This window comes from Schistosoma mansoni, chromosome 1, assembly GCF_000237925.1.
Source record: "Schistosoma mansoni strain Puerto Rico chromosome 1, complete genome".
Classification (NCBI taxonomy): Eukaryota; Metazoa; Platyhelminthes; class Trematoda; order Strigeidida; family Schistosomatidae; genus Schistosoma; species Schistosoma mansoni.
Window position 1 is genome coordinate 6908559 of NC_031495.1, and position 27961 is coordinate 6936519.

Sequence of the window (27961 nt, forward strand, 5' to 3'; positions counted from 1 at the left end):
TCCTTCTGAACGACATCATCATCAGAAAGACGATGAAAGCTCCCCGACCAAATCATCCGGCTCAGAAAACAAAACTCCATCAAAAAGACTGATGTCTAGCTGGTGAGAAATAAATTTAAGTGTCCACTGAACGTGGACAAATATATGAGTTCCTTTACATTTATTGATTTCTACTCTGGATTCCACTAATTGTCATTGCCCGTTTTTTTGTTGAATAACGTATTGGCTAATGTATATTCTGGTTCTCTTTATTTGGTCACGAATCTTGTATCTGGTTCAATGGGATCCAATCTGTATATGGTCTATTAATCTAGCATCCTGTTTTGTGGTAACAAAATCTCAGTCACTGGTTGAATTATCGCATTTTAATAAAATATCGTCAAAACGAGATATTGTTTCCATTTTTTCGTTATATCAAAGATATAATTAAATGTCTAAAACAGGCAAATGCATGACAGTAAATGTAGTTTTGGAAAAACAGTGACCTGAAAGATTCAGTAGGTCAACAGTTTCCCTTTTATCTGTTTAGTGCTTATTAGTTTTTTTTCCATATCTCTCTAGTTTAGTTAATATCAGTCCACAACGAAAATTAATATCCAATTCATACTTATAATTAATTAAGAAGTCAATATTGTATACAATGTTCGGTAAATGATACAACTGATTCTAGGAAAAATCAAACTATATATTTATACACTTAGTATTACTTGTTTGAATCTTCCCATTGATGTTTAGGATTGCAATTGATCAGTCTCTTATTGGCATATGTGCATACTGTGCGTATTGCCTCTATATAGCCATAGGTCACAAGCAATATAGGCAAGGGTGGGTAGTGACTAGCAGTGGAATCCAGTTTGACGCGCGTTCGTCCTATTTGGGACTCGTCAACTGGATGTACCCATATCTCAAAGTTGATATTCAATCTGGGACTCGAACCCAATACCTTTCGCTTCAAACGCCATCACGTTATCCACTTAGCTACTGAGTCCTGATAGCCACTTCCTATATAATTATACATATAACAATGTTATCATCAAATTTGACAACTATAGCTTTTTAAATTATGCAAGTTTTTGAGAGAGAAAAACCGTAACCATTTTCTTTTAAAGTAACAAATCTTCGTTTTGTTTATTTCTACCTAGGTTGGTTAAGATTAAAATGTCTACCGTTGTTATTCCAATATGAGAATGATAAGTCATTATTCACTACGAGCTCTTGGAAAGTGGTAAGTACATCAGTAAATGATGTGATTTTAGAATTGAGTAGTTAATATTTTAGTATGATAATTTGGTATAGTTTTCAAAGCTTATTATTATCATCGTCAAACCGAATCAGTTGGAAGATCATTAAAATTCAAGGACTATTGAAAAACTGTTTCATTCGAGTTTGAAAACTTTTCGGTGATGTATACTTATAACCCAACAAATATTAAAAGATAAAAACATCAAGCTTTCTGGACAAGCACGATCTTATCTATCTCCTTCATCGGAATTCAGTGTTCAGCTATTTTAAAACCAATCTCTTCGTGATATGTTTAGTGACATCAATGAATTTCTGTTTGACTATGGACTTGATTAGCTCTACCGGTTATGGTTTACTACTGGAATTGTCCATTTCTCTTTGGTCTTCAGTATTTTCAGTTTGGAATCGAAATAACTTGTGAAATATTTCCACATTTGCATATATACTAGTGACTAGCTTCCAAATAGACTAACTAAAGTTTTAATACATAAATAAAGTAGACTACTATACAAATATTTAAGGTATATTGGCATTATAATTACGAAATTTTGTTGGTTTCATAAAAGGATTCATGAAAGTACTTCATCGGCACCGCACTTATGAATAAATGTATTGGTGACATGATTTGGTGATACCACAACAAATCCTTTATATTACTGCCTAATGAATAAAGTAAAGATAGAATATTAGCCTATTACAACTATTGAGGGCCCGACGAGAGAAAAACTAACCGAACAATCCAACTGTTACATAATGCTGCGCCTAATAAGGGAAGAAAGATGAGATTTTACAAAATATATACTACTTCGAGAAAATGTAAATACTACTACACTACAGGTCTTGTACAAAAAATGAGTAGAGGATTTAGATTAATAGATAATACAGTGACAATTTAAGATTGAGTAAGGGCAGGAGAAAACAAAATATGTCACACATGTCCATCATAGTGTTCTGATGAAAACGAAATTGAAACTTTGGCTACTTAAATCAGATCCTTAAACATTTCAGATGACGTCACTATGATAGCTGAAGGATGATGATATATCTCATGCTTTTGAGATCACTGACTGATGTAAGTTATACCACCATTGACAACCCAGAAGCACCGGATGGCCATGTTTTCCTATTATGGGACTCCTCAGCAGTGCCCATTTACGTCCCTACTACGGTAATCGAATCCAACACCTACAGATTTCGCGCACGAACTCCTAACCTCTGAACCTATGGGTCGGAACCAAATGGTGTACATTTTTGTCTCCTATCAATCCAAAATATTGCGCGACCATCTTCCATTGTCTTCTATGGGTACCTTTCTCACACTCAATACGATTCAGCTGCTTATTATAACACTCATAAATTCAAAATTATCGTCAGTGGACGTTATTGTGCTATTTTGTTATATATAATAGTTCATACTACTTAAATGAGTAATAGTAGTATCAATGAGTTAGATATTTGTAATATCCCAATGAGTAGAAAAATTAAGTTTTTAAATTTTCTGACGTTTCATGATTTAATGTATTACTTACTAATAACAATCTACCCAATCCTCAGTTTATTTGAAATTATCAAGTCAAACTGCAACAAGTACACCTACAAACTCATTAATAGTAGTATTGTTATTTATTAGTAATTGGTTTTACTATTTTACAACACAGACCTCATTGGTAAATAAAAAAGAAAAGCCGATTTGTTATTCACAAGAAACTGTCAATGAATCTATAAACGAAGGAAATTCACAATTGTGGTTAGAAGAGTCTGATGGATTATATGAGAAAATTGAATCTGAGTAAGCTATTAAAATTTCTTCATATTTCCAAGAAGACTAATGTATTCATATGTTGAAGATTTACCATGCTAAATGTTTACATGAGATATTCAAAAGAAGCATTCATACATTTCATACCACCCTGTAATAAGAAACGAAATCAAACTGAAAGTGTTCTATATAAACTTCCCTTCTTAACATTCTTCGTACGCTCACGAGTGACTAGTTTCGAGATGAGTTCTTTAAGTCTTAATCAAAGATCATACATTTAACCATGTCAGTATTAGGGCAGTTATCAGTCAGTCATACTGAACAGAGTTTCCCTGTATTATGCATCGCTTAAAAGCTGGACATGTTGGACTGTGCATTCACTCTACCTCATAATGAGTTGATTGGAACTAGACCACCATCGAAAACCTGGGAGCACTGGACGGCCGTTTCATCCAACCGTGGGACTTCTCTCGCGAGGCGGGATCGTGGATGCGCACTGCCGAGGAGTCCCACAATAAAACGAAACGGCCTTCCAGTGCTTCCAGGTTTTCCATGGTGGTCTAGCTTCAACTGACTCATGATGTCAATCGACAAGATATCCGAGACTTAAATTTCATGTTAATCCCAATGAAACTGATATTCTTTTAAACTCATATCACCATGTACCCATTATCAGGAATGTCAGTTTTCCAAAGATGGTAGATAGGACCATGTAGCTAGTCTCAATTAACAGGAACTACCCTTGTTTATTTCAAACCATCTTACTTACTTACGCCTGTTACCCCTCGTGGAGGAGCATAGGCCGCTCACCAGCATTCCCCATTCAACTCTGTCCTGGGCAATCCTTTTCAGTTATTTCCAGTTGTTATTCATCCTTTTCAAACCATCTAATACCAAAACAATTACGCGCTAATTCGAATCCTTCGGTTTAATTACCACATTGAGCCTTAATATATATGTTACTGATTGATCACGCTGTATCTATATATTTGTAAGACAATAATGTCTGTATTCTTTTTCTTGTTTTATCAGTAAACTTTACGAATGTATGTACAACATAGAAGATATGGACAAAAGAAAACAATGGATAGATACCATTTGGGCTACGATTGAGAAAGAATTAAAGTGAGAATATGAAAAATAATCATTAAAAGCTTACTCTGTTTTATTGTATTTTGGAAACTGTTTTAAACCTTTAAAATTAGTTTATTTCTCTCATTATCATGATAGAGGAATCTTAGTTTACATAACGGACTAACTTTAGCTAGATAGTTATTGGAAAATAAAAATAACTAGTTAGACAAAGTTATTTCATTCTATTACAGGACTCTTTAACAATGATCAACCATCATCCAAACAGAAGCCATATGTAGGACCTTCGTTCAGGCTTCACAGCCTATGCTTAACTTTCAGATAATTGAATTGAGATCCAATGATTTATATCTCTAATTAATACGCGATGTTATGAGACCACTATTCGTTAGGCTTGACAATGACTTTCTCAAATTTGGCATGGTTGAACTCTAATAGTTACAGCTTTTCATCACAGATTCGACAATCGTCTCTAAAAGTTGGCCACTAGTAGGGACATAATTATTACTAATAAAAGGGATTTTTCGAAGATTTCTGGATTTCGTAATTTATATTAAGGATTGACTTTAGGTAAACGGTGTAAACTATGCGTATCTTTATATAAAAAGTTATTATTGTTTGTTATTGAAACAATATTTACAAAGTAACAATTACTTATTAAGTCAGTCAGTCAGCTACAACGTAGAACCAGGCACATATATGCATCGGTTCAAGTTGCCATACCTCATTAGCACAACAAGGTGACTACCGAATTCATAAAAGTAGTGAATTTACTGGTGGTAATATATAAAAGATAGGTTGTATATAAGGATATAGTATAGGAAGAAAGAACGGTATGAAGCAATTTTGATCTCAAGGTTTAAAGGAAGATAAAGGGTACATACACCTGCGCCATTGTGATTGATTCTGAGCCATATCACTTATTAAACACCTTTAACAAACTATCCATAGTGAAAAACAGCAGTAGACTGAATTAATATATAACATTAAATTTCTTTATATTGTAGCTTAGTGATAGGTAGTTGAAAGAGCTTAGCAAGAAGCCCTGAATCTTAACTACATCACTAAAGGTGTAACTATAATCTTCAGGGAGATGACGCTCACTTGTATAATTCAAACCAGTATCTCATTCAGAGAAATGATATCACTAATACAATAAAAAAATTTAACCTGGTGAAAAATTTTAAATTTTCTAGTGAAAACTCGTGAGTAAATAACACAGTTAGCTGATATATTCTAATGGTTGAAATAAATCCGAAAAGGTGAAACGATATTGTTGAACAAGAGAAATCCTCCTGGTGATCGACTGGATCATGAAGACGTCAACATCTGGAGGGAAGCACAGGATACAATGGACAGCTAGGATGCAGCTGGACGACTTAGACTTCGCAGATGATCTGGCTCTTCTATCACAAACGCAACAACAAATGCAGGAGAAGACGACTAGTGTAGCAGCAGCCTGAGCAGCAGCAGATCTCAATATAAACAAAGGAAAACGCAAGACTCTCCTATACAATACAACATGCACCAATCGAATTACACTTGACGGAGAAGCTTTGGAGGATGTGAAAACCTTTACATATCTGGGCAGCATCATCGATGAACACGGTGGATCTGATGCAGATGTGAGGGCGCGGATCGGCAAAGCAAGAGCAAGAACAAAACTATAAAATTCTTTAAATGGATGTACAATCATTTTAATGAAATTAATCTTTTATTTAATAGACTGAATACAATGTTATAGATTCTTGAAAATTTGTAGATGCTTTATTGAAAACTCACTTATTATTGTCATCAAACTTGATGCATATTACTACACAATCTTGTCTGACTTTTATATTGAATAATCCAGTTAGTTGGTATTCATTAAAAGTACTAAAAACGATTATTTTGTTTATAAGGTAACACCAATAAAACCATCCTGATTTACAAAATTTGATTAAATAATTAATAGTAGTGTGGTATATGCAACTTATGTCGACATAAGTAGTATATAACACCAGTCAGAAGTGGAATGCTTAGCAGTAGAAGTTTGAGAAGATCGAATCGAAGAGAACGGGGACAGAAAGTGATTGTTGTTGCAATGAAGGAACAATGAAGTTTAAGACAGTTTATAGAGGATTCTCAAATGAAGGGTTGAAAGTATGGTTTTCACATTTTATCAATAGACCTCTGTAATTCTGTATTAAGATATATTTGGTTGTCCCCACCTGAGTCTTCGTTCATTACAGTACGATGGGTGTATTTTTATGTCCTATGATTGTAACTAATAGTACGTAAATCGGTGAATTGTACATATATTTTTAAAACTAAGTGAAATCATGAGTCAATTGAAGCTAGACCACCATGGAAAACCTGGAAGCACTGGACGGCCGTTTCGTCCTATTATGAGACTCCTCGGCAGTGCGCATCCACGATCCCGCCTCGCCAGCGATATTCGAACCGAGGACCCACCAGTCAACAACGTCTGTTGTGAGATAACAACTCACTGAAGACAACTGGTGAATGGTTGCTCAAACTTCGTCGATTGGTTGAAGTTAGACATTAACACCGTTGGATGCCGGCTCAGTGGTCTATCGGTTAAGTGCTCTGGCTCGAGACTGGTAGGTCCTGGATTCGAATCTCGAGAGGCCGGATCGTGGATGCGCACTGCTGAGGAGTCCCATAATAGGAAGAAGTGGTCGTCCAGTGCTTCCAGGTTTTCGATGGTGGTCTAGCTTCAATCGACTCGTGATTTCAACTATGAAAATACGGAAATCTCCACAAAACCCCTTCTGAATAAATCTTATATTATTTGTTACTTTTGTTCACGTCGGTGTTAGGATACTTGAAACAATCTTCAAACAATTGGAATTACGTTATTTATCAACATCATCATCATCAGCAGCAGCAGCAACAGCAACAGCATCATCATTATCATTGTCCATCAAAAAGACTTCACCTACATTTTTGTTGACAACTCAGTATTACGCATATTTACGATCTATGAAGTATTATCATCATCAATATACAAAAAAATACACTTCAAACAATTACAAATTATTTATATGGTTAAAACGTCAATTATTAATTTCAAAGCAGTTTTGTAAACTAATGAATTCATGGAATATAAAGAAATCAATTGGCTTAACATTACCTGCTTCAATAATTGTAAATCCTAAATCATTATTTGATTGGGTTATTTATTCTACATCAAATAGTTCAATGGAACAATATCAAATAATATCTACTGTAAGTTATGAGAAAAGTAATAATTTAGGGTGTTTTTTTTGGATTGGGGCTAACAACACTCTTTAAAACAGTAAAATAACGTAGAGGTTGACCAACGTATTACACTGTTTCAGGAAATCATCACATTTGGGTTCGAATCTCGCGAGGTGGGATCGTGGATGCGCACTGCTGAGGAGTCCCACAATAGGGCGAAACGGTCGTCCAGTGCTTCCAGGTTTTCCATGGTGGTCTAGCTTCAACTGACTCATGATCTCAATTATATAAAATTACATTTTGATAGAATAAGTAGAATATTATCTCAAGTTGGTAGATGAGGTGCAGTGAACAGTTTTCTACCCTTGGTACTGAGTTTAATTACACATAGTCTATGAATCATAATGTGGTAAAAGTTTGTTAGAAATTGTTTTCATTTTTGTGAAACAAATAAATGAGACATAATAATTTAAGTTAAAGATTTTAATAAATTCTAAAAGGCTAATATTTGTAGGTTGCATGCGTCATGGATTAATTTCAGTTCAAGTACCATTGAAAGCTAAGGGGGACTAGGCATCTGTCGTTTTTTTAGTATAGGACTCTAAAACAGTCACAATTGATTGATCACTGGGTGGTGATCAATGTCATGCATGTGATTACATCTCAGTCCTACAGGAAGTTGGTCGCGGCCCGAATAACTCAGTGGTAACATCTCTGACTGTGAAGCTGAGTGACACGGGATCGAATCCGCCAGGGAGCATCAGTTCCCTCAAAGATTACAGGTACACCTTGCTGACGAGTGTCAAGTAGCACGAAACCCGGGTCCAGGGTTTCCTGTTGACCACCTCCAACCACCACCTTAACTCTAAAACAGTGTATACTCATAACCAGATTGAAGATGGGACCCAGTAGTCTCACCCCAAATACTTTGACACTGGGTTGATGTCCACTTGTATAAATTCGACTTCAATCAGTTTAAGATGTAGCTTAACAACCATCCTATACCAATGATCACAGCTGTTTCATTCCCGATATATTTGGAATTCATTAGTCACTATTTCTTGCTGGAATTTTATAAGCGTCTTAAGTAACTAGTGAGTTAACTATTTTAGTTCGGTTAAACTTATGCAAATCAGTTTAACCTGCAGGTTATATTCATCTTAACGCTAATAAAGAGACAAGAAGGTCGTTTGTTCAATCCTTGATGGGGTTGCGGATATACACTGTCGAAGAGTCACATAGTAGGACGAACCCCCCCCAGTGACTCCTGGCTTTCAATGATACCTCACTTGAGATTAATCTATTGTAGATAAAACCTACATATTAAAACAATCTCCACAAAACCCTATAAACTAGACTTTTATTTGTGTTTAACCGCTACGGCTATGTTATATTGCTGTTATTCAAAATTGATTAGTTACTACATGGGCATCAGAAGAAAAGTCACACAAAATAGTGTGACAGAATTATACAGACAGTGATCCAGAAACAAAGTTAATTCGGACGAATTTCATTCGCGATACTATCTCTAGCATAGCTGAAGTCAAAGCATAACTTATAAGCCTTAATCCAGGGAGTTGGAATGCACATAGCAATTATCAATGATTTTAGGACATAATATCATAAACAGGCTACTAAGTTACTTTATCTTAAACAAAGCGAGAACGATATTTCCAGAGTAACCTGAACTCATTGTATTTCACAGATTGCTGTTCAGCCACATAAAAGCTAATTTGTCTAATTATTTCTGATTATGTTAACAATCCAAATAGCAACCTATATGAGAGCTGATGAAACAAAATGAATAAAGAATTACTTAACTACAGAATCTAATGTATTAATGTTATGTCCTTATAAGATTACCGCGAATATTTATTTATTTATTTATTTGAACACATAAATATTGGTACAAAGAGGCACCAGATACATATGCACCACACAAATCTCATTTGATTTGTGTGAGGGCTGTGATACTGCCCTGGTGCCCAAACCGAAGCAGGTGGTTTTCTTAGGGGGTCACACCCGGAGCCTTTGACTTAAAGCTCTGACTCACAAAACAGTGGAGCATCGTAAGGAGATTTAGTCCCATGGTATCCAGTGACCAGCGATTGGTTCATACGCCATTTGTTCCCCCACGATACTGGAGCCCATGTGCACCATTGGTTTGGAATCAGGGTTTTCCAACTCCCCTAGGCGGACCCTCCGTGTTCACCGATCCGGCTAGGGCGCCGGACATTCGCTCTTCGTCCTCTCAATTTCGTAAACAACACACGTGGTATGAGAAGGCAATGAGTAGGGACTTCCCTGGCAGAGGCTATATACGCGTGGCCATGTGAGAGCATTTCGAGAGGGAGAGCGGACTCTCCCCACTCTCGACCGTACCAGGGCATTTGGGGGCATGAAAAACATAATGATATATATATATATATAATATGTCCTTACATATATATTTTTACTGTTATAATTATTCTTTAGATTCAAAAGCCAGGCGACAAAGAAATATTTAAAAATGGAATAATTATCACTTCTATACGTTTAATAATTCATAGAAATCCTAAGAAGCATATTCATAATCACATGGAGAATAATTCAAATAGTCTATTAAAAACTACTAAAGTAATTAATCTACAATTAACAACTATACCTATTGAAACATTTAATAAAATGAATTATATCAATGCTATATGGATTGAATCATGGCCTCCTAATGAAAATGAAATTTATCCAAAAATACCTTTACTACTTACAAATTATGATAAATTATCAAAGATTTACATTATAACTGATTATCATTTATAAACTTTTAATTAGTTGAATTAAATAACATTAATAAATCTTTATAAAAAAAAGTTTTAATTATTCATTTAAGAAAATATAGTAATCATTACAGAGTGTTTTTAATTTCAGTTGATTGGATAAATTCCTTTCTAGTATAGTTCTTGTGTATGAATAGGTTAGCAGTGCTATTTACGTAGTTTTTGCCCCCAAATACCCTGATACTGCCGAGAGTGGGGAGGGCCCGCCCTCGCTCTCGAAATGCTCTCACACGGCCACGCGTATATAGCCTCTGACAGGGAAGTCCTACTCACTGCCGAGACCAGTGGAGAAAACCGTGTCGGGTGTGAGGCAGCTACCCACCAAAGACAACGAAAGATGGTCGTACAATATCATGGATTGAATCTAGACATTAACCCAGTTGGATACCAGTCCAGTAATCCAGAGATTGAGCGTTCACGCACGATACTATAGGCATTGGGTCCGATCCCCATGTGCGGGGGCCATGGATCCGCACTGCTGTCGGGTCCCATACTAGGACGAAACGAACATCGTGGCTCCAGGTTTTGAATGGCGGTCTAACTTACATGGGTTCACGATTTCAATGAATCGATAATTCTGTTGGTCACTATCTTGAAAAAAACATTTCGTTGATTTGGACATGTTTTATGAATGCCATCCCAGCCACTGATATATTTCACATTGTTTGCTGACTCTGTAACTACGTCGAAAGAGCAGAGGTAATCAGCGTGGTAATATTGCGCCAGGGTACTAGAAGTAACTGTATACGACTAGAATCTATCAGTCCATCACGACCCTCAGTCGACGTCCCAGAGATAGTACATCTTAGTGACTGAAAACGTTATCAGTCATGGCTCAGAATGGAATTTAGTGATGATTCTCTCATCGTTTTCTATTACATCTTTCTTACTCAGTCAGTCAGCTATAACGTAGGACCAGGCACACATATGCATTGGTCCAAGTTGCCATATCTCGTTAGCACAGCAAGATGAACACCGGATTCATAGATCTTTCTTAGTTTCCTACTGTATTAGGATTTTCATATAATGAAATAACTAAGAAACACCCTCCAATTCACCAAAAAAGGTCAACAATTAAATATTACTATTCCATAGTTGAAAGTGTGAGTCAATTGAAGCTAGACCGACATGAAAAACCTGGAAACACTGGACGGCCGTTTCGTCCTATTGTGGGACTCCTCAGCAGCGCGCATCCACGAACCCGCACTCGCGAGATTCGAACCCAGGATCTACCGGTCTCGAGCCGGAGCCCTTAACCGATAAACCACTGAGCTGGCATCCATAATCATATGCTCACTAGTGACTTCGGGAAGTATATCCAGGAGCTCTAGTGAGAAGCAGTGACCAGTGGAGTTCAAAACCACGTCTGTTGTGAGATAGGAACTCACTGAAGACAATTGGTGAATGGTTGCTCAACTTCGTGGATCAGTTGAAGTTAGACATTAACACCGTTGGATGCCAGCTCAGTGGTCTGTCGGTTAAGGGCTTCGGCTCGAGACTGGTAGGTCCTGGGTTCGAATCTCGCGAGGGCGGGTTCGTGGATGCGCACTGCTGAGGAGTCCCATAATAGGACGAAACGGCCGTCCAGTGCTTCCAGGTTTTCCATGATGGTCTAGCTTCAATTGACTCATGATTTCAACTATGAAATATACTAAATCTCTACAAAAACCCCTTCTGATAATTAATATTACTATTCCGTTAAATGTTAATTAACAAGTCTAAGAAAGTGAAGAATACCCTCACAGTAGTCATCAATATATATATATATATATATATATATATATATATATATAAGTGAATATAATCTTTTGTTGCATATATAAATTTACATCATTTTATTTTATACAATTTTTGTTACATGTACAACCCAATTTCCCTGTTCATAGAAAGATTTGTCAATTTTTAAAACAGGTACTTTTGATATTAGATCATCCAATTCTCCCATAACAAATAAATGATAATAACGACCATACATTGAATTAGGTAATGGTTGATTAGACTCTAGGATAAATAAAATAATACGGATTATTGTCAGTCTTATTATTATTCTGTTGTATCAAATTTGAATTATTCAACAACAAAAAAAGAAAATTACTGATATTTCTACGAAGTTACCAACCAGGCAACTAACTGTCGGCTGAAGGTGTGTCTACGAAGACGTAGAAATTTTTGACTGATATTTGCAGAATAATCGTAATTTAATGTTGGATATCTTAATGTTTTTTGCATCGACAATCGACCAAAGTAGTGCAGCTGTATTTATTCGTTACCATCTTCAGTATAATATGCTGCTTTTTATATTGGATTTCATTTGTTTGTGGTGAATTGCGGTGATATATGATACGTATGCTACATATTCTACGTTACTTAAGACTACTGATGGACTGTGTGAGATAAACTCTCAGTTCACGCATAAACCCACAGATATAAAATAATAACGACTGAGATAATGACAGATCATAAGCCGTTTTGAAACCTATCAAACAATAATACCCAGAATATTACTTAAAAATTGAATAAAAATGTGATCGAACTCTCCTCACCTTCGAATTTGTACATTAATTATTCTAACAATGTCTGATACGTTTACTAATGCTGTAATTAATTTCTCATACTAGAAGACTGTCTGTTCAAAAGTTTTAGGAAAAAATGTGTTTCTGTAAAGTTATTTTTTGAGAAATGTTATATTTTCCAACGATTCGACCAGAATAAGTTAAGAAAAGAATTTTCTAAATCACAGCATTGAAGTCTCCAGAGTGTGAGCGTCAAGTTATATCTAGTTCCGTGAAGGCTGTAGCCTTAGTAACTTAATCTCAAGAGCATCCAAAGTCTTCCCATGAATACGCATGGATTTCAGATTGTATATTGGAGCTCTCATAAACTTTCATGATTTATTTGTCTTCTCCAATGTTGGAGGCTGAAAATCACTGGGGATAGTGCGAATTTGTGTGGTTGAGTTTTTTATGCAGTTGCGTCAGACTTTTGGATAGCATAGCGTAGCGTTAGTATCGTATATAACAGTGAGACATTTGTTTATAAACATACAAAGATATAAGCTTGAAGTAGTTCAACAGTTCAAGACATTACAGCTAAATAAAGAATATATATAGACAGAGAGGAAGAGAGAAAAGGAGAAATTAACACGAGGAAAAAGAAATAATAAATTCAGTAATAAATAATGAAATGGGAGCAAAAAATAATAAAGGAAACAGATTACGATAAAAGGTGGAAAGATATGGACATCGATCACTAATAATAAAATTGGGTTATTGTAGCTAATTTTACATCCCTCCACTAATAATCTGTAGTCACTCAGTCTCAGTTATTTCGTAAACTTCACACATTGTAGAACCCTGTGGACTCCTGAATGCATTAAACCAACAACTATTGGAGATCACGTATAGTGATCGACTATCCTGAAGCACATATTATTCCGCTTCTCGAGCTAATAATACAAATTAAGGTCATCATCAGTTGTTTGACATATGTTATAACACATGTCCCATCTATTTTAACCTCGACATAAGTTCTTTATCTCACTACATAGTCTACACGCTTTATTAAGTACTTTAGATTTACAATCTTAACTGCTTTATCAGTGGTTCAAGAAGTGTAAGCTGTTATATCCTAACGAAGAACAGATGAGTGGTAACTGCTAGGAATTATTTGTGGACTATTATAACATATGTTCTTATTGGATAACTATCAAGTAACTGTATTATATGTATATTCATATTCCTTTTATTATAGGCTTTCATTTGATCTATTAACTATTATACGACTTGCTATTCTTGAGCTACCCCCAATCTATTAGTTATAGTTCATCACACCCACAGCCACTTTTGACTTGATCTTCTATAATTGTTATTTCCTATTTTGTAGTATGATGTGGTCTGGTTCACTTGTATATAAACCAGGTATGTCTGAAATATGTAATTTATGTAGCGGAGGCTGATATTAGCGTTCTGGACTGAACCGGCTGGGTTAGGCGAGAAGCTGCTATCTCAGAGTTGACTCTAGGCTGCTTGTACTGGTTAGCGTGTCATTGGTTTTGCACAGTGTCAGGGTCATATAAATCGGTGTTATAACTGGCGATCCTGTCGCGTGATATTGACGGGCTGTAATAACATAAAATAAGCGACTTTTTAGTTACGGATGATCTGTTTTTACTCTTTAAACAAAAACTCAATTTGTCTATTTTGAAGTTACGAACTATCATTCGTGAAGATTTCTGGAATCAATTTGTCAGGAACAGACGTCATTCTGTGTATCAGATTTAATACAGGTTTCTCGACCTCATAATTAAGGGATAAAACTTAATAACGGATTCGAGACGATTACTGAATACTAGTGGCTAAAATGACTTAAAAACTCATTAAACTACTAACTTTTTCTCAAATGATTATGGTTACAAAATGAATTAATCACCGACCCGTACTAGAGCCAAAAGTTGGGCTAGCTATTGTTTCTCTTAATATTAGCTTCAAGTCTGATTTGTAATAATGCCAAGTTGATGAGTCTATGGTATTGAATTAGCAAAAAGTTAGTTTGCTCATTATAATCCAGAGTAAGTTTAGTCGTATTGAGAATAGTTAGATGATATTGTCTCTTGGGGCTTTATTGTGGCAGATGTGTTAAGCTAGCGTACACAAGTTCGAAACTATTACAGCTACTCGACACTTTTGAATGGATATATTCATGCTTTCAATAATTTCTTCATTCGGAATAATTCAGTATTAAAGCCCCTATATACTGTTAAACGAAACCACATAAACCATTTCGGGAGTGAAGCAGTTATCTACAAATGAGATTAGGTGATGTTGCGCTATATCATGAATCGGTTTAAAGTAAACATCTGGACTAATAGGTTCCGAATCATTGGCTTACAAGCAACGCGCCTGCCATGAGGCCTGAAATTTCGGGTTCGATCTATTGTGGGATCGTGAGTATGTACCACTGAGAATCCCCATATTAGAATGAGATAGCCGACTAATGATCCTTACTTTTCAATGGCTTCCCATTTGATATTAATCTGTGAAAAAATATTTTTTTGACAAATCTTTCATTGAAAATACGTGGATTCATAAAACTTGTAAGACAATATGTGTAGAATTATTTGGATTGACGAAGACTATTCAAAATATCATAACTACTATTACAAGCGAATCGAAATCATATAGTACTCAAGAGTGAAATTAGAAAACAAGACGAAACATTATAAACTCTATAACCACTTTATCGTTTAACAGGATTGAATATACAAAGGGAACTACACATTAGGAAGTGAATGAAAATGAGAATCGGTATGAATAATAATTTTATCTTTAATTAGTAACGGCAGTCCAAGCCCCCAAATGCCCTGGTACGACTGAGAGTGGGGAGAGTCCGCTCCCACTCTTGAAATGCTCCCACATAACCATGCGCACACAGCCACTGCAAAGGAAGCCCTACTCACTACCTTCTCGCGGCATTACTGTTGTTTACGAAATTGAGAGGACGAAAAGCGAATGTCCGGCGCCCTAACCGGGTTGGTGGACACGGAAAGTCTACCTAGGGGAGTTGAAAAACCCTGGTCCCAAGCCAATGGTGCACATGGGCTCCAGTATCGTGGGGGAACAAATGGCGTATGAACCTATCGTTGGTCACCGGATACCATGGGACTAAATCTCCTTACGATGCTCCACTGCCTTGTGGGTCAGACCTTTAGGTTAAAGGCTCCGGGTGTGGCCCCTAAGAAAACCACCTGCTTCGGTTTAGGCACCCGGGCAGTATCACGACCCACACACAAATCAAGTGGTTTGTGTGGCGCATATGTATCTGGTACCCCTTTGTACCAATATCTATGTGCTTAAATAGATAAATAAATAAAATACAAGAAAAAAGAGAACAACAACGAACAGAAATTAGTATATGAGGGTGAAATAATAGTAATGGGAGAGGTAGTTCAGTTAGCGAAAGTACAACCAGAAAGAATTCTTCCAGTCAAAGAAGTAACGTTCATTTTTATGAAGAAAGTAGAAGAAAATTACAGCAGGATTACCTCTGCCTATGCTCTGACAGATTGCAACTCGGATGCGATCAGGAATGAGTCAGATAACGATGACTGTCTACTGAGACTGTGCACACACCACAATCTGTTTCTGGCTAGCACTAAACACTGGCACAGTGATCGCCGAAGTGTTACCTGGTGTCCTTCCTTTGCATCTCAAACCGAGACTCAGATTAGTTACACTGCGATCAGCTACCATTGGCGTAGTTGTGTATGAGACTGCCACTACTTTTGGAGTACCTACCTGGATTCTGATTGCCCTTGTTTGCACTAGTCTTATCTTACATTTCGGTACCCAACAAATTCATCGTCTTAAACGGATTGGTGTCAGCAAATTGGTTGCAGCTTCTGTTGCAACTAAATATCAAACCGAGATAGGTTCAAGGCTAGCTAACAGCCCACTGAAAAGTATAGATGAGTATTGGTTGCAATTGCATGACGCCATGAAAATGGCGAGTAAAGTTGCTTGCGGCTTTCGCGAAACATCCCGTTTATAAGCACTGTGTTTTTTCAGGCTCCTTACAACTCATTGAAGCCCGTCAGTCTAATCCGGGTGATCGTGAGTTTCATTAAAAACGACGACTGTTACGTAATGAAACTGGGCAAAGTTTGCGTAAGGACCGAGAAGCCTGATGGTCGTAGTGTGCCAATGAGTTGGAAGCAGCAGCTGCATCTAGTAACTACCGGAGGCTCTTTCGACTCATCCGAGTCAGTGACAGCAAGAAGTTTGGTGTGAGCGAAGCAATCTGTGATGACGGGATGCCAATCACTAACATTGATTGACGTCTTGGACGATGGGCAGTTTTTCGAGGAGCAGTTTAACTGGTCTGTTGCCCCGACAACATCGATCAGACTGTCCTGTCCTGCATCGCCTATGACGACTGATCCACCTAACGAGAAGGAAGTTCTCGAAGAACTCCAACTCTTGAAGCGCAACAAATTGCCAGACCCAGATGATTTACCTCTAGCCTTTTTCAAAGATGCTGGTGACTTTCTAGTTAAGGAACTGAGTGAGTTGTTCACAAAGGTCTGACAACCAGAGAGTCGACAGTTTTCTTTATCTTTAAAAAGAGTTCACGTCGTTCCCGTAACAACTATCGGGAGAGAAGTCTACTTCTGATTGCTTCCAAACTATTAGCCTCCGTCACATTTCGTGGATTGTTCAAAACAAGAGAAAGATTGACTCGCGAAGAGCAGGCTAGTTTTCTTTCTTTTCGAGGATGTATTGATTATATCTTGACCCTCCGCCAAGTGTTAGAACATCGTCATACTTATCACAGGCCAAAAATCGTAATGTTTCTTGACACCAGGGCTGTCTTCGATTCGTTGGACAAGACTGTTCTCTGGGATTGTCTTCTGAAGAAGGGTGTGCATGAGAAGTGTACTAAAATCTTAAGAGCCCTATATACAGACACCTCGGGCACAGTAAAGGCATACAACCACCTCTCTCCATTGTTCCATTCAAGCAGTGGGGTTAGACAGGGTTGCTTAATTTCACAATTTCTCTTCAATTTTGCTATCGATGACGTTCTGGAAACAGTTCTGATGGATGCAGGTAATGGTGTGGATCTATTGCCTGGAGAAAGACTTCTCGACCTTAAATATACGGATGACATTGTCTTACTGTACGATGATACCCAACCCATGCAATCCGCATTTAATCAGTTGGCAATTAGTGTCCGTAGGTATGGTATGTGCTTTGCACCTTCCAAGTGCAAATTATTTCTACAAGACTGGCAGGATCCTGATCCTGCACTCACCCCGGGTGGTGAGCAGACAGAAGCAGTCGAGAAGTTCGTGTATCTGGGTGGCTGTATAAGTGCTGGCGGTGGCGTGAGTAATGAGATCAATTCACGTATAATGAAAGCCACAGCAGCTTATGTCAATCTGGGCTATCTTTAGCGCCCTCATGATGTTAGTCCGGCTGTAACAGATCGCGTCTACAACGCATCGGTGAGAGCAGTTTTGCTCTATGCTTGTGAAACTTGGCCTCTCCGAGTTGAGGATGTTAGACGACTCTGTGTTCGATCATCGTTGTCTCTGAAGGACTGCTGACCTCCAGTGTCAACACCATGTCAGTAATGCAGAGGTCCGGCATTGTGTGTTCGGGCACAGCGACGATAATTCAGTTAGTGCCACTATCTTCAAACATCGACTTCGGTGGCTTGGACATGTTCTAAGAATGTCGCCCCAGAGAGTTCCACGTTGTGCATCATTTGCCGACGCTGGGACTGGTTAGAAAAAGAGGAGAGGCGGTCAGTGTATGACAGTGTCGTGATATGAAAGAAAGCTGTACAGGACTGGCTTCTGTTGGCCCTTCACAGCTCCCTGGTTGGGGTCCTAGAGATGGTGCAACACAGTGGCTTAAGACGTTGTCAGGTATGGCTTAGAATAAAAGCTAGTGGTAATCCTGCTGTAATTTTCTTCTACTTTCTTCATAAAAATGAACGTTACTTCTTTGACTGGAAGAATTCTTTCTGGTTGTACTTTCGCTAACTGAACTACCTCTCCCATTACTATTATTTCACCCTCATATACTAATTTCTGTTCGTTGTTGTTCTCTTTTTTCTTGTATTTTATTTATTTATCTATTTAAGCACATAGATATTGGTACAAAGGGGTACCAGATACATATGCGCCACACAAACCACTTGATTTGTGTGTGGGTCGTGATACTGCCCGGGTGCCTAAACCGAAGCAGGTGGTTTTCTTAGGGGCCACACCCGGAGCCTTTAACCTAAAGGTCTGACCCACAAGGCAGTGGAGCATCGTAAGGAGATTTAGTCCCATGGTATCCGGTGACCAACGATAGGTTCATACGCCATTTGTTCCCCCACGATACTGGAGCCCATGTGCACCATTGGCTTGGGACCAGGGTTTTTCAACTCCCCTAGGTAGACTTTCCGTGTCCACCAACCCGGTTAGGGCGCCGGACATTCGCTTTTCGTCCTCTCAATTTCGTAAACAACACCTCTACCTCTTCACATTCTCATTGTGTGGCGCATATGTATTTGGTGTCTCCTTGTACCAATATCTATATGTTCAAATAAATAAAATAGTCAAAGCATATTTACCTTTCAACTGATCGGTCACCTTGTGGGTTTTTTTCTTCCAAGGAACTAACATATCTGTATTTTGAAATTCTGTACCATTGACATGTAGATGTAAATAGGTACCAGGGACAGCTTCAACAATTTTTGAGAGTGATTCTGGAGAATCGTCGACATTACACATCGTTTTGGTCTTACGATTAACGTAATATGACGGTTCAGATTTTGAAATACCGTGCTGTTCTTTAGCCCAAACCTTGAAGGAAGTATGTAAGAGGAAACGAGTGAGAACGATAAGTATCGATTGGTCAAACAAAGCAAGCAAAAAAATTTTGTAAAATAGACATTTATGAAATTTTGAAAGGTTCATTTAAAGATCAAGCTATATTTCTCTTATGTAGGATTGATGACATTTTTTTACGGTTGGGTATGTTTTGACTGATAGCTCTGGAAATACAAGGCGATTGTTTGAATCACTGATAAAAAATTTTAAGATCACCTGCAAGATACAATGAAGTTCGTGATGGTTACCAGGCAGTTTATTCAAAGACACATAATTCTACTTTTACATTATAGACTATTGGACTCCGACCAAAATGCTGAATGACATTGGGTTTGTTATAAGACCTGTAAAAGTCCTGGGTTTAACAACAAGACATTTATCATACAGACTACTTTTCATCAAGTATATATATACATATATACTGAGTAGTATCATGTGTCGGTGAGACTTGGGATATACTCTCAGCAAACCCATGAGATGTTGATAGATATTTACAAAGATAACGTATTAAAAAGACAGTTCTTTGTGAGTCGATCAGGCACTTCAACAAAAACTGTGAAGACTTTAAGAATTATGGATATTCAAAACGACTTTCAAATTTCTGCATTGATAGAAACGTCGAATATGTGGGGTCACCTGTGCTTCCTGACCACAAGTTTTCTTTTTGGGTAGTGGATGGATTTGATTTAAGGGATTCGTTTGTGCACTCAATTCTAAAAAATGTCTGAAGTTGATAGAAGTGTGAGACGACGAGACAGATTAACAGACTTTTAAAGGTTTACATGAATGTTTGAACAATAAAAACGGAAATGATGCAATTGTGTTGTCAGAAATAGTAGAGGCTACTTTAAAAGAGAACTCCATCTGTAGCTCTTCTAGAGTTACTGCCGGCCCCAAGCCCGGGTAAAGGAGGATGGTTGGGCATGGGGTTAGCGATCCCATCACGTAGAAAAAATAACTCGCTAAAAAGACGCTAACCAGAAAAAATAATTCAAACCATTTAAACTCTGCCCTGGGAATTGAAGGAAAAATTATGACGCCTCCTGATGAAAGTCGAGATTCTTCGGAAGTCACGAGGCCGATGCCCCTTCTAACAACCAGAGCAACACTCTTTATAGGTACATGGAACGTCTGGACAATGTGGGAGACCGGGAAGACCAGTCAAATAGTAATGGAAATGAGGAGGTTCAAATTGGCAGTACACGGAATCAGCGAAACCCATTGGACACAAGCTGGACAACAAAGGCTAGATTAGGGAGAGACACTACTGTACTCTGGTCACGAAAAGGAAAATACTCCACACTCAGGGAGTTGCTCTAATGCTGTCCAGAGAAGCACGAAATGCACTTGTAGGATGGGAGTCTCATGGATCCAGGATAATCAAAGCATCATCCAAAACGAAGAAGGAGGGGATCACAACGGATGTTATCCAATGTTATGCACCCACCAATGATGGCAACGACGACAATGAAGATCAGTCTTACGAGTGGCTTCAATCGATCATAACGAAGTGCTCAAAAAAGGACCTGACAATCCTGATGAGAGACCTAAACGCCAAGGTCGGAATGGACAACACTGGGTACGAAGAGATCAAGAGACGACATGAACTGAGTGGGAGAAAGGAACGAGAATGATGAGTTTTGCAGACCTATATGCATTCAACAAATTGGTTATAGGCAGAACAATATTTCCACACACACGCATACACAAAGCTGAATGGACCTCACCGGACCACACCACAGAGAACCAGATAGATCATATTTGTATCAACGAAAAATTCCGAAGGACAATGGAAGATGTGAGGACCAGGAGAGGAGCTGACACAGCTCCAGATCACCACCTGGTTGTGGCCAAGATGGAACTGAAGCTAAAGAAACACTGGACAGCTGGGTAAACAGCATTACAAAGGTTCAATACAGCCTTCCTTCGAGATACTAACAAACTCAACGAATCCAAGATAACTCTTAACAACAGGTTCCAAGCTTTACAGGATCTACTGAAAGAACAAGAAACTACGATGGAGGACAACTGGAAAGAGAACAAACAAGCACTAACTTCAATGTATCAGGAGGTTCTGGGTAGCAAGAAGCATCATCATAAGGAATGGATCTCTATGGGAACCCTGGACAAGATTCAAGAAATAAAAAGAACAAGAAGACAGCAATTAACAACAGCCGAACACGAGCAGAGTACGCAGAAGTAGACAAGCAAGTGAAGAAAGGGCATTAAAGTAGACAAGCAGAATTATATGGGAGAACTAGCAACGACGGCGGAAAGAGCTGCAAGAGAAGATAATATGAAACAACCATATGATACAATGAAGAATCTAGCACGGAGACATAGCAAACCGGAGAGACCAGTCAAGGACAAAGAAGGAAAGACAATCACGGAGGTTCAAGAACAGAGGAACAGATGGGTAGAATACGTCAAGGAACTGCTGAATAGACCAGCTCCATTGAATCCACCGGACATCGAAGCAGCACACACTGACCTTCCTATAGATGTCACTCTACCAACGATCGAAGAAGTCAAGATGGCCATCAGACAAATCAAAAGTGGGAAGGCGGCAGGACCTGACAATACACCAGCAGAAGCACTGAAGTCAGACATTGAAGTAACTGCAAATATGCTTCACCTTCTATTCAAGAAGATTTGGGAAGAGGAACAAGTGCCGACGGACTGGAAAGAAGGATACCTCATCAAGATACCAAAGAAAGGAGATCTGAGCAAATGTGAGAATTACAGAGGCATCAGTTTATTATCAGTACCAGGAAAAGTTTTCAACAGAGTGTTGCTGAACCGGATGAAAGACGCAGTAGACTCCCAACTTCGAGATCAATAGGCTGGATTCCGTAAGGATCGGTCGTGCACAGACCAGATTGTGGCACTACGGATCATCGTTGAACAATCAGTTGAGTGGAACTCATCACTATACGTCAACTTCATTGACTATGAGAAGGCGTTTGAAAGCGTGGACAGGAGAACATTATGGAAACTTCTTCTTGATGGCGAAACTCTGTAAGATGTAGAAACATTCACGTACCTGGGAAACATCGTTGATAAACAAGGAGGATCGGATGTAGATGTAAAGGCGAGGATTGGCAAAGCAAGGACAGCATTTCTACAATTGAAGAACATATGGAACTCAAAACAACTGTCAACTAATTTCAAAGTGAGAATCTTCAATACGAACGTCAAGACAGTCCTACTGTATGGAGCTGAAACGTGGAGAACTACTACGACCATCATCAGGAAGGTACAAGTATTTATAAACAGTTGTCTACGCAAAATACTCAACATCCATTGGCCGGATACTATCAGCAACAGCGTCTTATGGGAGAGGACAAACCAGCTTCCAGCTGAAGAGGAAATTAGGAAAAGACGTTGGAAGTGGATAGGACGTACATTGAGGAAATCACCAAACTGCATCACGAGGCAATCCCTAACTTGGAATCCGGAAGGGAAGCGGAAAAGAGGAAGGCCAAAGAACACATTACACCGGGAAATAGAAGCAGATATGAAAAGGATGAATAACAACTGGAAAGGATTGTTCAGGACAGGGTTGGATGGAGAATGCTGGTGTACGGCCTATGCTCCGCCATGAGGGGTAACAGGCGTAAGTATGTAACTTTAAAAGAGGCAAGGTTGGTGTAAAATAAAGATTTTATGACCTTAGTTTGTGTATTTATTGGATATGTTAATATATAAATTGCAAATTACTTGTATTAACCCTTGACCTCCAACGCGTAGAATACGAGCCAACTCATTTACTGCTTCTATACGCCTAGCCATAGTGGATAAATGATGGATAACAGCTATGCACAGAAAAAAATCAAAACGTTCTGAACAATAAGGTATTCGTAGTATGTCACCTATGACTACATCGAAGCCTGAAAAGGTCAAAAATGATTCATCGAAAAAATTGATAATAAATATAAACGAGAAAAAAAGTGACTACAAGATTGAGATGAACTGATTACAGTTTCATAATATAATCGTCCTGTCACGGACCTACCACTACACGGAGAAATAAGAAAAAGCCTAATGATTGCTTTTTTTGAGGAATACCTATCGACTTAGTTTCATTTCTGAAAGATTATCAACTCTATTATGAAGCACAGAACTAAAATGAAAAAACAGATGGAATCTCCTATTCTAAGTAAGAATATATACGAAAATAAAATAAAATTGCCGAAATCGTTAGGAATCTGTTATATTTCACAAGTGAGTAAAAGTTCACCAATCACAATTATTCAATCTGAAATAACAAGCTGAATATCATATGATGCGACTGGAGGATACATGATATCGAACAGATTGATTGTCTTCATTATCTTAGTTTACATAAACACAAGTTGATTTTGTAGAATGTTTCATTAATAAACATACAATGTTTAAAGCAGAACAGCACCAAGGTTGATAAATTGGGTTATTATGAGTATCGTCACATAGACTTTGTTTTAATTTGCAAAACCACTCGGCATATAATGTTTGCCAGTGTAGAAACGGTTTTGGAGGAAGCTATGGGCGGCCAAACCAGAAAGTGATATCGGTTTATGAGGTCGCCGGCTATTGGACTGAGTCATGGAAGTAGATGCAGACTGCCGGGTTTAGTTCGGAATAACTATCATAACTAATGGTTGGAAACGTTCAGAAACAGTTGCAATGGCGCATAGGTATTCATTCTTTATCTTTTCTTATGTTCTGAATTTTAAAGTTACTCTACACATTTTTAGTCCAAGAATTTATATTTTCATCGTAAGTCATATTATATACACTTAATCTTTCCTATTACAACTGATGTTATTACTACCTCCACTACTCTGAGATCTCGCTCAGCCGGTGTAATGTGGCTATTCTGACCGGTGCAAAGTGTCACATTCTACGCTATGACCAAATGTTTTTCTGAACACTCTGAGATTATATAATAAATGCTCTTGAAACAAAGCATTCAGCTGAGTTGCGAATTCTCAGAAACCATTAAATTGTTCTATCGATAGTTACTTTGAAACTACCGAGCCAACAATCTTAGACGACTGATACGATTCACAACACATTATTAAACTTCATTGAAAACAACAATTTGTTGCAACTAATCATTGAAATTTACAGTGAATTCCTCATTACTGAATTTCAGGAAATTGGTATATGACAACCTAGTAAATTTTTATCACCTAAACTTGATATTAGCAGAACAAACATTAAAAAACCAACACTAAATCACCCACGATATCACATTTTGGGAAGCTAACCAGTCTCCCGTTAAAAGTAATAAAACCTAATGAAATTTAATGACACGGCAACCCCGAAAGACAATTTACCAACTAACTATTTCCGGTTCTTTGAGAAAAAAAACCGAAAATTTCAAAACTGGAATTAACTCATCTATCAGGTAATTGAGTATGAACCAAAGTGTGAAGGCTAATGATGCTACCCGGCTACATAGAATGGAAAAGGTGGGGCGAGACAGCAGCCGGGACTTAGTGGCTAAAAGTCATTAAGTCACTACTCAACCCTTCCATTTTATAAATTCTTTGAAACCTATATGTACATTATTATAAACAACCTGTTAAAACACTCGTAATATCCACATTAAGTGAAACATTTACTATGAAATAAGCTGATGTTTGATACAACAGATAATTATACAAGGCAAAACACCTTACCTCTGTTATATACAATCTCTGCTAGTTTCGGGCTTCTCTCCATAGCAGCGATAGGAATGAAATTAGAAGTGGCAACTATACTTTTGCACTGTACACTAGTTGATGAAGTGCTAGCTTTCATAGTAGCATAATATTTTGATGACGCAGTAAGATATTTTCCATTTCCACAACCTACATCAGCACCAAGGCTATTCAGTGGTTGTGCTTCAATAAATTTTAAAACACTAGGCCAAGGTGAATGTCGAGTAGAACTGAACTCAGAGGCTATCACATCATATACCTATGCAGATAAGATATACAGGTTAAGATTTAAAACAATTAAATGAATTGAAATTAAGAACCCTCTTTATGTTCAGAGAACACGTATCAAAAATACTGCTCACAATATATGGCGAAATACATGGCAATTTGAAGCATGGATGAGAGAAAACAGGGATTTTACCTGTAATTCTATTACATGATCCGGTTGATACGTCTCGATTTCGATAATGTCAAGCACATAAATAGTGGGATGATGTGAGTGGACAGATGCCGTAATGGCGCACAACCGAATAAACCACAACATAGAATCGCCTCAGCAGTATACAAAAGATAGCTAGATATTATATATATATATATATATATGTGTGTTTCATCACTCACGCTTCTAGTAAAAGGTCTGTAATTTATAAACCAAAGTAAACAACAACGGAAGAGCACTTTATTATCAATTTAACTACTATAGCATCATTAGTTTCTGGTGAAATAAACGACACATTTTAACTGTCTACGACAGTAAAAGTAGTATGAGTGTATTTATAAAAACAAACTTTCCAACATACGTGATAAAAATAGAAAAGTGGAGGAAGTGATTATTGTTAGTTTGGAATAAGTGGTGAAATGCTAACCAAGTATACGTCGTTAACTTATCAGTCAGTTAACGTCAGCATGTAAAGTAGAACCTGGCACATATTTGCATGGGGTTGTCAGACAACATTAACACAAACATAAAACTATCAAAGCGAATCTCATAGTAGTAGAAGTAGTAATAATGTCAACAGCAGCAGCGGCAACTAAGTATGGGAATAAAACGGTATTATGGGGATATTTCAGGAGGCGTGACTTTAGGTAAGGTAAAGAGTGGATGCACCGGCACGATTTTGTTCTATTTCATCCAAAATCTCCAACCATTAGTTTTGGTTATTGCGCGGACGCCAACCAGGTTAGCTTATGAAACCAACTTGTATTAGCACTAACTGACTCCCCTAACAATACGGTTTTATGTAACATCAAAGAAGCTAAAAATTAACACATAGTAGGGTTAAGATGAAGACGAATATCATCACAGGTGAAACTACAATTTATGGACTAACCAATCAGATTTAGGATAACAGGTCTTGGGATTTTAGCTGTCAGATTTTGATGGTGAACCACAAACCTAATTCCTAACCCTAGTCATCAACTGCGAATCATAATCCTTATTCCTCAAACTTTTAAATTCCTCATTTAACCCTGATAAGTAGACAGATACTCAAGGTCACATTGGCGTCACTTAAAGGCCGTCCATAGAATATTGTCTGACCCTTAAAAGCACAGTGGCATATGCAGCCTTCCAACAATGGACAAGCACACACCAGCAACCTATTTACCAGGAAATATCTTATACTCGGTCTTCTGCATCACTTCATACATTTCTGGGACAGGTGATTTTATAACAATTACGGCACTAACACTTACGCCTAATCCACTGTAAAAAAAACATCACCCGTACGGATGATAAAATTTTGTATCAGACCTATTCGTTTAAATTCGATATGCGCCCCCTACTTAGTGTCAAAAAAGCCCCCGATGTTTGGAGAATTCGCGAGAATACTCACATTCTTAATCTGAAGTTCAAAGCCTCGAATACACATTATTACTCAAATATATTTACCACATGTGAAAGATGGGTAGTTAGTATAAATCGTTTACCTTTCATCTTTAAGAGTCAAATAACAAAAACACCCCAAACAACCAATAAAGGGGAAATAAAGGCGAACAAAGGGGAAATAAAGCGGAAAATGCATTGGAAAATAAGTCGTAAATAAAGGGGAAATGCATCGAAATGTCTGCTTTTTCGCCTGTCCGGGGGAAATAAAGCGTAATTTCCCCTTTCTGTCGCTCTGTTTTTCAAATGTCGCTAAATTACCGATTTCTCCCCTAAATATCCGACGAATAACCGACTGTACAGCGATGTACAGATTCAGCTAAAATATGGTCTCTGGACATAGAAAGTTCGTGCCCGGATTTTCAGAACACTACATATGTACTAACACAGCTTTAACGTACTAACACAGCTTTTGTATAAACGTACTTGATGAACATATCGATCTTCCAACTCGATCGGATCGAACTTTACGTTGGAAAGCAAGCTGTTATGTGATTTTCCGGAGTTATCAGTGGTCATTTAAGTAGAATTGCAAATTCTATATGACAGACAATTGCTAACCCATTTCAGATATGCTGTAACTTGAGAAGAGACTATAATTCGCTAACGACCTTCGGACGACACTACGATGGCCTTGAGGAACCTTAACCGCCAATGGTACCAAATACAACGATGACCTTAGGCTGCCCAAAAAATTTGGGGTGGGGGTATATCATGTCATCATGTAAAAATGTTTGTGACAGGTCATAGATTTCTTATCTCATGTTCCCTTACACGTTTCTGTCCGCTTTTAGGTTTATAAACATGTCATGCGTGAAGGCAATGTTGCAATAAATCATAGTCCAAGCACACAAGCTGAAAAGTACTGAAAAAAATATAGTTAGTAACTTTACT

At 37.8% G+C, this 27961-nt stretch overlaps 2 protein-coding genes and 1 non-coding gene across 4 annotated transcripts in view; 1 reads left to right on the top strand and 2 right to left on the bottom strand.

The window, feature by feature from the left end:
* Smp_124170 (putative dynein heavy chain) overlaps nt 1-4130 on the top strand; it is a gene marked incomplete at both ends in the record, with an annotated part of 51642 nt that extends 47512 nt beyond the window's left edge. The window contains 3 exons of the mRNA XM_018793103.1: nt 1143-1225; nt 2901-3031; nt 4034-4130. Of these exons, the coding sequence (XP_018647649.1) occupies nt 1143-1225; nt 2901-3031; nt 4034-4130 (311 nt within the window). The remainder of the gene's footprint in view (nt 1-1142; nt 1226-2900; nt 3032-4033) is intronic.
* On the bottom strand, nt 916-986 carry Smp_tRNA_00450_Pseudo_TTG.1.1. The gene has a single exon. It is a non-coding gene (tRNA).
* Nucleotides 4131-11934: 7804 nt separating the features above from the next.
* Smp_124160.1 (hypothetical protein) lies at nt 11935-27712 on the bottom strand (the record flags this gene model as incomplete). 2 transcript variants are annotated; one of them, XM_018793104.1, is made up of 5 exons in its annotated part: nt 11935-12114; nt 19237-19468; nt 23216-23310; nt 25162-25441; nt 27494-27712. In XM_018793104.1, 5 exons carry the CDS (start codon nt 27584-27586, stop codon nt 11954-11956), a joined length of 861 nt encoding a protein of 286 aa, XP_018647651.1. The 2 variants fall into 2 exon arrangements, with proteins under 2 accessions (XP_018647651.1, XP_018647650.1); XM_018793105.1 differs by having other exon boundaries at nt 11954-12114; nt 23216-23385; nt 27494-27586.
* Between the last annotated feature and the right edge of the window lie 249 nt (nt 27713-27961).